The sequence below is a fragment of the Castanea sativa genome, chromosome 5 (assembly GCF_040712315.1).
Source record: "Castanea sativa cultivar Marrone di Chiusa Pesio chromosome 5, ASM4071231v1".
Lineage (NCBI taxonomy): Eukaryota > Viridiplantae > Streptophyta > Magnoliopsida > Fagales > Fagaceae > Castanea > Castanea sativa.
This window is the reverse complement of record NC_134017.1, coordinates 75,079,571-75,096,175: the sequence shown is the minus strand read 5'-3', so window position 1 is coordinate 75,096,175 and position 16,605 is coordinate 75,079,571. Positions and strand designations below refer to the sequence as shown.

Sequence of the window (16,605 nt, the reverse complement as noted above, 5' to 3'; positions counted from 1 at the left end):
AGGCATTAACACAAGACGTAAGATAAGGTTCATCCACAATAGAGACCTGCAATCACCCACAAGGGGACTCAAACCAGGATGAACTTTAGTCATAGTAGAAACTAGAAAGAAAAGGAACCATAATATAAGTAAAAAGACATTCAAAAATCTCACGAGAATATTAACGAAAGTCCATCTCTTAAGGCCCAAAGCTCTCTTACCACATTTCTGGCCACCCTTAACGTGCTGCAAGAAACCAAACATCCATTGTTCACAGTGATCCCGAATGACCCCACCACCACTAAACTTGCCCTGGGATAATACCCAAGGAGGAGCCATTTATATTCAGCTTTACCCACCCTGTCCTTGGGGCTGGTCACTTGACAGGAGTGGGTTCCAACAAAAGGTAGATTATGTGTTATGCACTAAAAAACACACTATTTTTTACAGGCTAAATATATTCTTTATAAGACAATTGGTTTTGGAACACATAGCATAACTCATTTGATTATCTATAGTAAAAACAATAGAGACAATAATATGGTATGCTTTTCTTTCTAACCAGAAGCCTACTTGGACCAGCATTACTTTAGAAACTAGGCCTACATGAATGATCAAAGTTTTAAGTTATTTCAACATCAAAGTGTCCATCAAAAAAACATCAATGTGTCCAAGTGATACCACCTAAGTGGGCTTGCCAACCACAGTGATGTGGTCCATTCCATCCGTGTATAAACATTTGCAGCAAGGTGCTGATAGGCCTTCCTTTTCATTTTCCTTTATTTTCACATTTCTTTCCTCCAATCACTTGTAATAATGCTTCACAGCTTGATTGCACACGTTGCTCGTCCTTTTAAGTACACAAGTTTTAACTAACTTTAAAAGTATGGGTAATGATACTGTTACACTCGTATTTTTGCATCTAATTTTATGTTTTAAAATGTAAACATTTCTGTATATATTGTAAATATTGACGTAAACGAGTGTAAGATTATATTTTCTTTTTATAGAACAATGATAATCTTACATTTGTTTAGCATTTTTTATGTTTTATGTGATCCATGAGACCTTGGTTCAAATCGATCTTCTAACCAATATATTGGGGTTATTCTTAGAGTATTCTTCCTTGTAATTATTTGGTGTATGGAATGAAAAAATTACAAATACCCAAGAGATTAGTCAGGTAGTGCTCTAACTCCAAGAGCCTGAAAAAAATGTTTCAATTTCTGCTGCTGCTGCTGCTTTTTTTTTTTTTTTTTTTCATTCTTAACAACCATTGACACATTAAGGGTGCACTGATATAGTAGCACTGAATCACTAAATAAATAAATAACAAGGGTATTTAGTTTGTAAATAAATACCAACCAATGGTTTCTCTGGAATCCAAATAATATTATCTCAAAAAAGAATACAAATCATATTTCCTTTCTCATTTTTATCAGTCTTATAAGTGTTATCTATGGTTACTAAACAAAAAGAAAGCCACATTTACTCTTGGGAAGGATGATTCCGATCATTCTCTTTATCAAATTCCTAAAGATGTGTTATTTGCGTATAGAAATTTGATCATATTTTGAGATTGTGTACAAACACATATGAGCTCCATTTTTTTATTATTGTTATTTTTAAAAGATATACCTGCTCAATCAACAAAATTTTAGTTCAAAGTAAATGATTGCTTCAACTTCGTTTAGACATCCATTTTTCCACAGAAAAGGAAGATTGATCAATACCTGCGAGGAAATGAAAAGAACAATGGATGGCCCAAAACACCATTTTTGTAACAAAAAGTGAATGAAAGAGGCTTGTGTCCCGTGGCCAATTCTACTGGACATGTTGAGATGCGAACACGTGTCCATTGAAACTGGATACTGGACACAAGCTCAACCCAAAGTGAATAAAAGAAGATATCAAGGGCGGAGCTAGAGGGGGGGGCGAGGGGGCACCTACCCCCTGACTCCTCCTTAAAAGTCCATTATACATTTTTATGTAAAGTTGATTTAGCTCCTGACATAGAATAGAAAAACAAAGAAACAGTTTCCCTAAACAAACTGTACATGACATGAAATAAATAATAGAATAACAAATCTTCCAATTAAGAAAGTCTAGAGACACAACAAAATCTCACAATATTTTCATAATACTCTTTTTTTAGTTGAAATGAATATCAGAATAATTTATTTTATTTTATTCTAACCAATGATATACTAACACCTCAATTTGTTGTAAAAATATTATGAGATTTTTTGGTATTACAAAAACAATTCCTCCTACTTTAAACAATCTGACACAAAATAAATGTCACCAAACAAAACTTGTTAAAGCTGTTTACACTTTTAACCAAAAATAAATCTTTTTACCTTTTTCTTTTTTCACTTATCTAAATTTCCTTCTTTTTATTTGAAGTTCAGACCCTGGAGCTCTAATCACACATAATAATAATAATAATAATAATAATAATAATAATAATAATAATAATAATGTCTTGTATGGTACTAAAGCATTGAAATGTCCATTACTCTTTGATCCTTCATCTCTTCCATTTTCATAGTTTCAAAATTTGAGTCTCTACCATGAATCCAAAATTTTAAATAATTAAAAGAATAGAGAAAAGTTGAAATTTATTTTCTCAATTTAATTTTAGGAATCAAATTAGATCTCTAAACTTTATGTATATAGATTAATCTCTTACTTTGATGATTGATCGTCAATTAATAACTATGAGTTAGATATTTTACAATTGTTTAATTTTAATAAGCTTTGTAAGAAAATTATTGTTTGTTTATAATTTTATTATTAATATCAATTAATAATTTTAGGTTATTTTTTTATTATTGCCTTTTGATTTTGCCTCCCAAACTAAAATCCTGGCTCCCCCAAGAGAGATAGAATCCTAACAAAAATTATGAGAGTGATTGTTCCCACGTAACTAATATGACACCCTTACTAAAATCATTCAAAACAATGTCCCGAGTTTCATCCTGATTTACTGGACTACCACACTTTATCATCCTAGTCCTACATGTTAAAACAGAGAGAGGAGGGACAAGAAATAGAGGTGGAAAATAATAATCTGTATATTTTTGTGTGTAAAACTGTACAAGGGACTACCTTTTTATATAGGCATAATAAATGTGCAATACAAGTAATCATACGTTGAGCTTTAAGGCTGTAAGGTTTACACACAGACTAATATGTACTAATATATGCTAACATCCACTCTCAAACTATAGGTGGCATGAAAGAAGCCAGCTTGAGTTTAGAAACAAGAACACAAAGACGACGAGGTGGATGAGACTTTGTGAAGACACCAGCAAGCTAGCTGTCAATAAAATGGAATATTAATGCAAGTGCCTTGATGAAGATGATGACGAATAAAATAACAATCAAGTTTAATATGCTTAGTGCGTTTATGAAACCATCGATAGGAAGTGATTCCAATTGAAAAGAATTTGGTCATATCATTCACATTGAGTGTGAGAAAGGTTCTTCTCTGATGCACTAGATGTTCAATCTCAGTAATTATGTTACAACCGTATATGGCACTCAACCCCGTTAATTGACATTACATGAATACTTGAAACTTAATTTCTAAAGGATATAATTTGAATTATAATTCTACTTACTAATTATTTTTAATGAATTTGATATTTCTAATAGAGCATGAGAGTTTGAACCTTTAACATTATCGTTAAAAACACTAAAAAATATCAATTGAGTTACAAAACTCTCAACAACTCTATGCGCTATTAAGTTAAAGTACTTGTGAAGAATTCTACATGATACAAACAGTTGAAAAATCAATACACCGAAAGTATACAAATGCCATGCCTATACTATATATAAAGACTAAAGAGTGACATTTCTTTTTTGGCTAAAATGAAACTTCGTGAATGAGGTTAGGTTTTGAAGCAAGGCAACTAGGCATTTGGAATCTAGTGATTAACCCCACGAGTCACGACATAATCGAGCAACTCAATTAGGAAAATGATATTTCAAAATCCAAACTTTCAGTCACAATCCTACATAACAACTAAATGGCAAAGTTTTTTTTTTTTTTTTTAAAGCAATAAATGGCAAAGTTAAACCTTATGTACATGCAAAAAAAAAAAAAAAAAAAAACCTTATACATAGTTCATACTTCATACGTGAACATTCATTAGTCTTTTTTTCCTTTTTTTGTTTTTTGTTTTTTTGAGCATGGTTATGATCACCTACTACTAATACCCAAACTTCTTCTCTTCCCTTCAAGTACTCGGCAAAACTTTATAAAAATAAATAATAAATAAAAAGCAAAATATTCCATGATACAAATTATAAACCCACCATAACTTTAATGTTCTCTAAAGTCTAAACCCCAACCGCACATGCTTGATAGTTTTCCTTAAAGATGGTAACCAAAAATAAAAAGGTTGGAAACTTGTAAGGACCAATGAGTAATCCTTATTTCTCCGTTTATTTTGACATTAACACTTTGAAAAATAAATCATTTTCTAAGTAGTATTTTCTTAAAAAATATCTTATTTCCTATGTTTTTTTTTTTTTTTAGAAACTCATTTTTCTATGTCTAATAGCATTAGTGAGAGAGTTAGGATTTTTTTTAGGGAAGCCAAGCTAAATATATAAACAAAAAAATTTTAATTCAAAGAACAACACACACACAGTAAATGTTGTCATTTTAATTTAACATATGCTATTTTCTTATCTAAAAAAAAATATTTACATGCATAATAATAATAATAATAATAATAATTCTTTATTATCAAACCAAGACATCAATCAGTTTTCAATGTAGGCGAAAATTGAACCACAGATCTTTTATTCAACTATCAAAAACTTTACCAGTTGACATGTCTAAAAATATACAAGTCAATTTAATAAAAATAAAAATAATTAAATTATGTATGACATACATTAAATGCAATTTAATATAATGAGTTATATATGACAAAAGAGTAATTAGAGGGAATAAAAAATGCACAAGTATATAAGTACAAAAAAAAAAGTAATTAATTACAGCTCTAAACATTGGCTTCAACTAAAAAAAAGGTAATTAATTTTTTTTTTTTTTCCTAAAAGAAGAAAAGGGAAGAAGAACCCAAGCCCAAGTGTACAAAGCCACGAATGAGGAAAGGTTTAGTGGTTTACAACTCCCAGTGCTCGTTGGAGTTTTGGGTCTGTTGCTGACCCTAAAAACAGTGATTAAATTCCATGAATGCATTATGTGCATAATGTTAAAAGATAATAAATACATCTTTTAAGAAAGATTTGTAGATTTTGTGGGACAATTTACAAAGGTCCTCTCGGTAATTGTAACCCCCCCTCCCTAAACCAAAAATATAGGCCACCCGACCACACCACCTCACCTCTAAATATTCCATGCCTCTTATCTCTCACACACCTTCATTACTCAAAAGCCCCTCTCAACTCTCTAAATTCTAAAACCCCATTACCTATAAACCCCTCTCTCTTTCTCTTTGTGTTGTCTCTTTGAATCTCATCCAATTTTGATTCTTTTTCTCTTCCACTACTTTACCACCTTTCTTGTCTCTAATGGGTTCCATTTCTCACTCACTATTTCCTCCAAAAATCACGGTTTTCTGAGATAAATTCCTTTATTTTGGTTAGTACCCACATTCCATTTTGAGCTTTTTTTCTTCTTCTCCACTAATGGGTTTCTTTTTCCACACCTGAAAGTTGAAACCCATGGTTTATTTTCTGGGAAAATAAAATCTTCATGGAAGGAAATTCAATTCCAAACCCAAAGGAATTGAGAATTGCTGTTCTTATTCTGCCTTTGTGTTGTTTTACCGTAAACATGAGTTTTCCTGTGGATTCGCTTTCCAACTTATTATCACTAATTTCCTCAAGCCCTCTTTTTTCAAGCATTGTCAGTTTCTACACCTTAATTCTCCTCTATTTCCCGCACCTTTTCCTGAGAATTGTTTTCTCGCCTGTGCTTATTCTTACCGGAATTCTCCTTTTCACTCTACTCCGTCTCGGTGCTGCTCAAAGATTGTTGGAAAATGAATTCACGGATTACACGTTGCATGTCCAAACAGACCCTCCAGAAAAAGCAAGCAAAAGCAAAAGCCAAAGCCAAATTAGCGAGCCGGAAATAGCGGAGCAGGTCACGTGCCGATCCGAAACAGAGTCCGAAATCAAAACGGGTTATCACGACCCGATCACGTGCTTCGAGGTCTCGTTCTCGTTCGTGGAATGGAATGTGAGAGCGCCGTTGGAAGTCATATACGAAGAGCACGAAGGCGAAGAGGCAGAGGAGGATCCGAAAGACAATTATTCGGATCCAAACCCGACCCGACAACTTGAGAGGTCTTCTTCGTTGTCATTGTACTACCCGGAATCGGACTCTGATGACTCGTCGGACGAAGGTGATCTCGGAGATTTTCCGGCGATCGGAGAATGGTCCTCGCCGGAGAGCGCGTGCTTCGCGTGGGGGGAGGAGGACAGAGAGGGCTTGATCGAGATTGCTTTGGATCATGGAGATAAGAAGTGTTCGGGTTCGACTTTGGGTTTGGATTTGGATTTGGATTTGGGTTTTCATGTTGAGGAGGAGAATTTGATTGAGATTGATATTTCTCCGACGAGAAACGAAGAATTTTTCGGCGAGAAATTAAGGTTTTCCGATGAGGTTAGGTACAGTTAATGTGGATGGATTAACGAATTAATTAATCAGAGTTTTGGGTTTTGTGTTTTTTGGGTTCTGTGGGTTTGGAATGTTCTTTCCTTTTTGTCGATATAGCTTCGGTTTACCGTTGTGTTTATTCTTTATAGCCAAATGTGGAAGTATAATTAAGCACAAATCCAGAGATTTAAATGGGTGGCTTGGAATGACTAATTTACCCTTATCTTTTTTCTCTTTTTAAATTTTTATATAATATACTATTTCATTTTTATCCCATAGTTTCAAATTATTTTTTTTTAATAGAAAAAATTACATTGTGCTTCATTAGTTTCAAGTCGAATCTTGAAATTTTAAAATTAAAATCGTTTACATCAATTTAAATCAAATGTTTAAATCAATATAGATTTTAAAATTATAGATTTTCATTTGAAACTAACAAAACTATGAAATATATTTCTTAAGTCTTAAACTTTAAGGCATAATTCGCAACTTTAAAAAGAATAGGATTTAGTTAAAATTGCACTTATAATATAAGGTTAAAGAATTTTTCTATTAATGTAGGTTCAAAAAGTTTTGTTTGGAAACATGGTAGGATGATGATAGCAAGGGAAGGTGTTACATTTGGTACAAAAGTGAAATTGATGAAAGGGCATGTGATATAGGTGAGAAGTCCATGAACACATTACTTGCAGTGATAGAGATTTGGCATACAAAAGCATGAAAATCTAGTGTAAAAGTCGTGATCAATTTAGGTCTAGGCTAGTCCTAGGTCATTTTTTCCTTTTTGCAAATTCATGTTTCCAATTAGTTGCCTTTTGGAAAGAAGTGGAAAGAAGATGAGTCATCTTCACTTCATTCATACCTTTTTGGCCAAAGATCTTTTCCATTCAATTGTTCACTTTCAAAAGAAGTTGATCTTTTCTCACTCCATTGGATGAATAAGGCAAATTCTTAAGATTGGTAAATGTTTTACTATGAATTATGGCAAAATATATTCGGAAGTCTCAATTCCCATCACTTTAAAAAAAGAATTTGTGTGCCAAAAATAAATAAAAGAATTTGTGTGATTTTCTTCCTAAATTTTGCTAGAAACTTTCTTAGAGAAATTTCCACAACAATCTAAATTTATGTTTGATTTAGTAAGATTATTATAGCTTAGCAATTTAAGGATTGAAAAAAAAAATCTAATATTTTAAACTCTTACTAGTTTTCCCATTCAACATTTTATTTATTTTCACACAACTCTCTCCTACATAAGCTCTTATTCAAGTAAATGTCAATCTTTCACTCATTTAATTTTTTTTTTTTTAACTATTATTCTTTTTGTGATCGGTGTCAATATTCCAAAAATTTTCAAGAATTCATTTGTAACAAATAGAACCCAATACAAGGTTAACTATCTCCTAAAGATATGAAAAAGATTATAAAAAATAAAAAAATTTAAAGGGAAGGAAAATAAAGGTGGAAACATCAACATGGGGTTTTGGAAATGAACTTGATTGGATTTATGCCAAAATAATTTATTGAAGAACATGGCGCATGACTCTATGTTAAATCGCAATAAAAGGAAATGAACTTGATTGGTTGCAAAAATGACTTGTTGACAACAATGGAGTATTTTGAATCCCAAATAAAGGACAGGGGAGATTGCAATTTGCAATGTCATTTCTGAATTCTGGGATCCATTTTCCACATACGAAAATAGTTGGTGACCTGCCTACATCATTTGAAACACCATTCATTAATTTTCGATGAGAACAAAACAGTGGTCAGTGGCTAATTAGACTTTAAATAATAAAAAAAGTTGAGCCTTTAAAAGCCTGACTGGGATGTCAATCTAAAAAACAGCTCTGCTATATGGCCATCTTAAACAGTTTCACGATGAAATTATTGGCCCCCAATCAATGATGATAGTGAAGGAAACTTAATTGGGTGACTCTCTTCCCACATCCTTTAAATGCAACTTTTGCATTCAAATTTAGACCAACAACGATGTATTCAGCATGCTTTCTCTTCCATGTGAAGAAACAGTTTGCTAAATAGAACAACTTTCCTAGGCCTAAGGAGTTTCCATCCCCTTTTATGAATCAACCATCGATATTCTGAGGATTCATTTACCTCAAGTCCAACATCCTGACACTTTCATTTGGACTTCATCTTCAAGTGGTAAGTTTTCCTCTATATTAGCCTATTGGGTTTGGCTAAGAAAGTTGCTTATCCACAAAAGGTCCCACATTGAGTCTTGATTAGAACGTGTCTAGAATCTAGATATGAATGAGCTGAACCAAGTATTAGAATCTAGATATGAATGAGCTGAACCAGTATTTTATTTTGAGAGAGTTTCAACCTATGGCGTCCGCTCTTGATGAGCGCTTTTTGTCATCAGGCTAAGACACCAATCAGTTTTTGGTGTAGACGGGGATTGAACTTCAAATCTCTTATTCAACCATCAATGCCTTTACCAGTTGAGCTAACTAGAACTCACCTGAACCAAGTATTTTAAATTTAAGGTTATTCACTAAATTTTATTTCAAATACAAATCGAACTCAAATTCATCAACAAACTTAATTATATGTTCAAATTTTTTTTTTTTTTTTTGTCAAACAAGCTTAGGCTTGTTCATGAGCTATTTAATCAAATTATTCTTTTCTCATATATTGAAAAAACCACAATTTAAAGTTTTTACACCTTCACAAACGTATGCACATAATTAATAACTACATTATAATTTTTATTTATTTGAGTTAATTAGATAAAATAATCTTCATTTTATGGTGGTATTATAATCTAACTAGATTATTCAACTTCTAGTTCATGAAACACCCTGAAAATCTTATGGACCAATAATATGTTGAATGGAACTTAAGATCTCTAGGTTTATGTTATGTCTTTCAAGTCTATTAAGCCTACCATTCAAGTATCTCCAAAAGACGCATGAGACCATGTACTTCCATGAGACCATGTACTTGTAAGAGGCCACTCTATAAGTACAAGAGATATTTTCTTCGTATGGAGGATGTTATCTATCTTCTAAGTAGGTATGTTGAGCACATCTTCATTGAATGTACTATAGCCCAAATGATTTGGTCCAACTCCCCCATGAACAATAAAGTTTCCTTTAATGAACTTCTCAAATGCATATGAAATGCCACTTCATGCTTTGCTCACTCTCAACCTGTCACATGAGGACTCCATGGATTTTCTTGTGTTCGTAGTTGTTTGTTGTGATTCACTTTATATGGCTTGAAACAAACAACTTAAGGAGCCAAGAATCATTGATACCTTGGCTTCTACTCACACAAGATGATATGGGAAGTTGAGAGCTACACGCTAGTTGAGTTTTATCTTTTATATAAGTCACAGTCCCCTACACCCCTGGTCCTTGGCAATAATTAAAATTAAATTTGACTCTACAGTCAGGTCAGACCATGTTTGTGACTTTGTGTAGCAGGGACCATAAAAATAGAAGTTCTACAAATCTGGTCAAAAATTATCCCACTGGGTGATTCTTTATGAGTGAAATCTCTAGCTGCTCTTTTTGCCATTTCCAAACCTAAGAGCATCTCCAATGGTGGCAAAATATTGCCTATAATAGAGAATGAGACCATAAAACTAGCCTCTAATAGCTTCTCTATACTTAAATTTTTTTTTTCTCATGAACAGTAGCTCATCAAATCTAATGGTTACTATTCATTATTCAAATGTTTTTTTTCTATTATAATAATTAGATATTGAATAAAAAAAATAGTAGAAGATGTGTAGTTGTTAATAAAAGAATAAAGAATGAATGAAAAAATAATATTTAAATGAGATAGAGAATATGATAGATAATCTATTAGAAAGTATATTTGAAAAAGTGAGTAGGTAATAGTTAAATGTCACTGTTTATTCTTCAAACAGTACAAAAATTTGAAAAATCTGCTGGAGATGCCCTAAAGAAGTGGATTGTAAGGATGGAAGTGGATGCTTAAATGTTGCCCATCCTCTCCATTGCTTCAGTGTAGAGCCTTACTGGTCAGTCGATAGCATCCATTATGGCAAATATCAGATCTTTAAGGGCTTTAGTACCCTTTTGTTGGTTTTTGTTAAGAATAAAGTTTCTCTTCAAATTAGTCTGGAGATAAATTCTTCAAACTTCTCATATATTTATTTTTTGAATATTTGAAAATCTAACAATTAAATTTTATGTTCCTTATGTTCTTAATATGTATATTAAATTTCGTTCAAATCAAATGTTATTTACTATTTAATCAATAAACTAATTTTTTATACACAATTTTAGATCACAAAAATTTGAAATTTTAACATTTATTTGATGACATGGTAATTCATCTTTAATCTTTTTGAAACTTTGCAAGCATAAAGAATATAATAAGAGCATGTAATCTAATGGTTAAATTTTCAATTTTAACACTCAATATAAAGATATAAGAGAAGTTTGAAGGAATTTTGTTCTTTTGTTAATGGGTGTATTTGCGCATCCATTAAAGAGGAATTTAATAGGCCTCACAACATTAGGGAGCAACAAACGTAAATAAATAAATACTTCATTAATCAACTCAAGTGCGACTCTCAAAATAAATAATCGATTTTAATAAACAATTCAACATTAACTAATGCTTTTGAGACTTTCGTTGACTAGACCCTTGTTCTTTTGTTCATAAGAGGCTAATGTAGTTAGCACATGTTAATAGCTAGATGGGCCATTTTTAGTAATAGTATGGGAAAGATCATCATCTACTCTATTCCTGATTTTAGCCCGAGGTTTCAGGAGAGAGCTTGTCTTAGTACCTCTATATGTAATTTCTTTGGATTTTCTCTTTCTTTTATGACAAGTGTTATTTAGGGAAAAAATAAAAATAAAAAAACAAAAAACAAGAAGATCTTAAGAGGAAGAAGAAGAAGGTAGTTGCATACTTGCACATGTTGGGCTTGGTTTGACAGTTTTTGTACCCGTTTTAGGAGAGACGGTCTTAAAGTATTCACAACGATTTCAACAACTAATTTATATTTTTCCAAATTTTAAAGAGCAAAACTCTTTTTCCGGTCTCCAACGAACTCAACAAAATTTTGTTTTGCTACAATAACTCAACAACAGTGTTGAGTACTTAAGCAAAACTAAATATTTTTCTCACATTTTTTATTATTATTTAATAGTAATAATATATTATTTGGTTTTTTGCCACAGGGAAGACTTGCAAAACTTTATAAAAAAAAAAAAATCGCATACATAGGCCATCCGCAAGAGAATATTAACTCATATACATCACATATGGGCCAGATTCTTGAATCATATTTAGTTGGGCCTCATGTTAAAAGGAAGATCATTCTCTCACAACATGGCACATATGTTATTTTCATATGCCATGAGAATTAACACATCAAAGTAAAACAACTTACATAAAAGAATCAAAATACAAGGCTCTTTCTCTTTCCAATGGAGGAGGAATGGGCAGCCTTGACCCATATACACCAAAATAATTACAAGCCGAGGCCCATCTGCCTATTTCATGGACCACTACGTCGGCTTCTCTATTATAGCCCAATTTTATTTTTTATTTTTTTTTTTTGCTAAATAAATTATTTAATGATAAGAAGAAACAAAAGATATACAATCAAGGAAAGGTCTGTGACCATCTTTATCTAAAACCTTAACTAACCACGGTGACAAGTTAGAGATGGAAAACTGACCCACTCCAATTCAAAAGAATAGTTCATTAGGCTAGAAGATAAACTATAACATTGCATTCTCTACATATAAAAGAAAATGATATATTATCAAAAGATTTGGCTAGGGACAAAATATCCTTTAGGACAGCTTTAATTCTCTAGTGAGAGACAACTACTTTGTTTCTCAATGATATTTAGTGCATCTCCTTCAAGGATAATTCTCTTGAATCCTTCATTAGCTGCTTTTTTGATAGATAACCAAGCTGCTTTGGCTTCTCTCAACAAGGCTCTATCTGATCCAATTGTTCTATCCATGCTACAACTAAATTTTCTCTTTGGTCTCTTGCCACCATTGCTACAGAGGATTTATCTTCCCTAATTGCAGCATCAAAATTCAATTTTATCCATTTTAAAGGTGGGAGAGTCTAGGATGGGTCTTTTGGGGTTTTTTTGGTTGATCTCTCCAAGCATTTTTGTGCTCTTCATAAGATTTATTCACCTATCATGCCAGCTCTTCTGGACTTGTTTTGATTCCTTCCAATCTTCCAAATTTGATCACATAAAATTGTTGCATATAATTGGAAATCTTTAGCTTTTTCGCCCTCTAAACCTAGGCCATGTTTTGGGTTGATTATCATCTGCACCCAATCAACTATAGACACATTATACATATGGCTCATATTTAATAGCCAAGGACTTGCAAACCAAATTTAGGCACCCCAATCACATTGCAAAAAAGTCTGCTCTAAAGATTTTTATTATTATGTGATCAGTGACCACCTTTTATTATTAATAAAATTATTATGCCATATGTGATATGACCAACAAAGGCTGCATTTTCTTCTTCTTCTTTTTTAGCTTTAAATTATTGAATATCTCTACTTTTAATGTTCAATGCCAACGGTATGATTTTTAGTAAAAAGTTTAACTCCGAATAGATTTGGAGCTATTTTCTTCAAACCTATTTTGTAATTAAGTATTTTATAGTTTTAATTAAGTTATATAACTTGTTAAATAATATACATGAATAAGCTTATAAATTGTCATATAGTAAATTAGAGGAGGTTTCTCCAAACTAGTTTCAAGTTAAACTTTCTCCTGATTTAAAGATCATAAAAGAGAGTGCATCTCCCATATTCCATGCTAAGTGCAATTTAATATAATATAGTATTTCTATTAAAAAGGGAAAAGAGGGCGTTACATAGTATTTCTACTTGTACGTATTCCTTGCTAAATGTAATTTAATTTAATTTAATATTTCTATTAAAAAGGAAAAGGAGCGTGTTACATCATGTTTCTATTTCTACATATTCCATGCTAAGTGCAATTTAATTTAATATAATATTTCTATTAAAAAGAAAAAAGAGCATGTTACATCATGTTTCTACTTCTACATGTTGTCATGTACCAAGAATTTATAATCGGGAGTTCATAAATAAATAAAAAAAGGTGAAACTGCACTATTGGTCCCTAAAACTTACCTTGTGTACGCAACTGATCCCTCAAGTTTGAAGCAAGCACAATTTGTCCATTAAGTTTTAAAAGGGAGTTGTATTGGTCCTTTTACTAATTGCTGTTAACGGTGTTACTTATGTGGCTAACGGAACAATAACTTGGCATTTTTTTAATGATGTGGAATGTTTTTAATTAAAAAAAATTTTAAAAATAATTTACACGTTAGATGAAATTGAAAAGGCAAACAAAAGCTCTCAGGCTCTTAGGGTGTTTCTTGCGCCGACACTGTGATCGGTGATATGGCACATACAGTTTCCAAGCACATATACCCATCAGCTGAGAATTCAAGATAAACGCAAATTCACATTATCAAAGATGTAAATATGTAATCCATACAACATACTATGGTGCATAAATAACCCATGGAATCTAAGAAATCCTTACCATCCAAACAAAGAATTTTGAAATTTATAGATTTAAAATCCAAATGCAACAACTTCTAAACAAAATTATTCTCATCTGCTAGTGCTAGTTCTTAGATAAAGAAAAGGAGTACACACATTTTTTTCATCAGGGCTAGGGGATGGAAGCACCCCTGTTAGACACAAAGGGAGGTAGAGGACTCTTCTGCGGTGTGCCTAGCAATGGAGCAGTGTTGACAGAGGGAGGCAGAGGACTCTTCTGCGGCAATGGAGCAGTGTTGACAGAGAGAGGTTGAGAACTCATCTGTGGTCTGCCTAGCAATGGAGCAGTGTTGTGACTCGTTGTAGTTGAAGGTGGGATGATACGAGTGCTAGGCTTGGGTTTGGTCTCCACTGGCGGCGGCTAGGGATTTGTGGAAATTATTTTTAAAATTATTTTTAATTAAAAACATTCCAAGTCATTAAAAAAAATGCCAATTCATTGTTCCGTTAGACACGTAAGTAATACCGTTAACAACAATTATTAAAAGGACCAATACAACTCAATTTTAAAACTTAAGGGACTAATTGTGCTCGCTTCAAACATGAGCGACCAATTGCGCACATCGGGTAAACTTCAGGGACCAAAAGTGCAGTTTCGCCAAAAAAAAAAAAAAAATTATAATCGGGAGAATTCAGGGCGCTCAGATTTGAAAAGGGCATATTACATATTGTTTCGTATACGACAAGAATGTGTTAGGGGCATCTGGACTTTGTGCTGATGTACTACTTTGCTCTTCATTGTAAATTTGTTTGACTATAAAAGTTACATAAAAGGTTGTCAATATTGTCAACCTTCAATTCAGCAAAAAAAAAAAAAAATATATATATATATATATATATATATATATATATTTTGTCAACCTTCAAAATGTTCTCATTTTGTGATAATAATTGATTTCAAAAAGTTGTATTAAATGTTTTTTTCTCTACCCATCAAGTGTGTGGCTTGACGGTAGGAATTCTCGAATTGCTTCACTTGGTGAGCAATTCGAGTGATAGCCTCAAAAGATTTCGGTAGTACACATGGTATTATTTATTGCCATCACATGACGTGAGGTCGACAAGTCTTACATCGAAGACTCTTTTTTTTATTCAAGAAAAAATTTTGTTTTTTCTAAACACCAGTTGATATTAAAAGTTTTTTTTCTTTTTTAATGGAAGATATTGAAGTTGATATTAAAAGTTGAAACGCAAGTAGCAACAAACTTCTTTCGGTTGAACAATACAAAGCATCAACTATCAACCAAAGAAAAAAAATATGAATACTTTTAAACTTAAAAAAAAAAAACTAATATACCACTAATTAATATATAATTTTTTTTCCCCATGCGAAATGACCAGAAGCATTTCACCTAATAAATAATCAAGAATTGTGCTCCAAGTTAAGGGCCATGTGTGGAAAATGGAAATGTCAAACACACAAGGCAGGACCAGGCTGTCTAGACACCAGAATCTGACCCAACAGAGTAGCTTTCTTCCAGAAATCAAGGCCAGAAAATTCCTAGCAATTCAGTTCAGCATTGTACCGCATGAGTCTGCTTCTCCAATATTATGGCACTCATATATCAGCTTGTGATGTCAAGGTACGTAACATCCATTCAATACAGCCTCCCATTCCTACTTGCTTTTTCTTCACATTCTCACTCAAAAGACTCAAAACTCCTTTGTCCCAACTAATGACAAATGACAATGATTGTTTGTTATTTATGCATTGGGGGTAAGAAGTGAAGTTTCAAATTTCACCAAAAAGAAAAAAAAAAATTTTAAAGAAAAAGTTGATTTCCAAATCGATTTGAAGCTTTACTCTTCAACTCATGATTATGTTTTGATTTATAAGAATATTTATTTTTATATTTAAACAAGTCATGTGACTTATTAACAAAATTTTGTAACTAAAATTATGCATCAAATAATCTCTTGAATCGTAATATAATAGACCGGAAGAAAATAACTTTAAACTGGTTTGAAATTAAACTTTTTTCAAGTTTTTAAATATAAAGTTTTAATTGAAAATTTTGTGTAATATATAGTTTTAATTGAAAAACTCTTTAACTTTTGAGAGAACTATTTTGGAACTATTTTTTTCCAACCTATTACGCAACTTTATTATAAGATTATCCATGTTTATTATTTAATTAAAAAATATTAGGCCACACAACCTATTAAAAAAGTTTGTGTCATTCAAACTACACTAAATGGTTTATTTAACCACCACATAAAAACCAGTTTGGAGCCAAATTTTTTCCTAATTTTAAAGAGTTAAAGTTGAAAACAACATTTTTTTTTTTTGAGAAAAAAGTTGAAAACAACTTTAATAACTCTCTTTAGCTTTTTAATTTCAAAATGTTTGGTAATTGGACAAAGCTTAGCTTCAAACATGTTTAAAACTT

At 32.1% G+C, this 16,605-nt stretch overlaps 1 protein-coding gene across 1 annotated transcript; it reads left to right on the top strand.

Annotated features, from left to right (window-relative positions):
- The first annotated feature begins 5,386 nt into the window (after positions 1-5,386).
- LOC142634339 (uncharacterized) lies at positions 5,387-6,831 on the top strand. The gene has a single exon (XM_075808633.1). The coding sequence runs from the start codon at positions 5,717-5,719 to the stop codon at positions 6,644-6,646; it is 930 nt and encodes a 309-aa protein (XP_075664748.1). The 5' UTR covers positions 5,387-5,716; the 3' UTR covers positions 6,647-6,831.
- Positions 6,832-16,605: the final 9,774 nt, after the last annotated feature.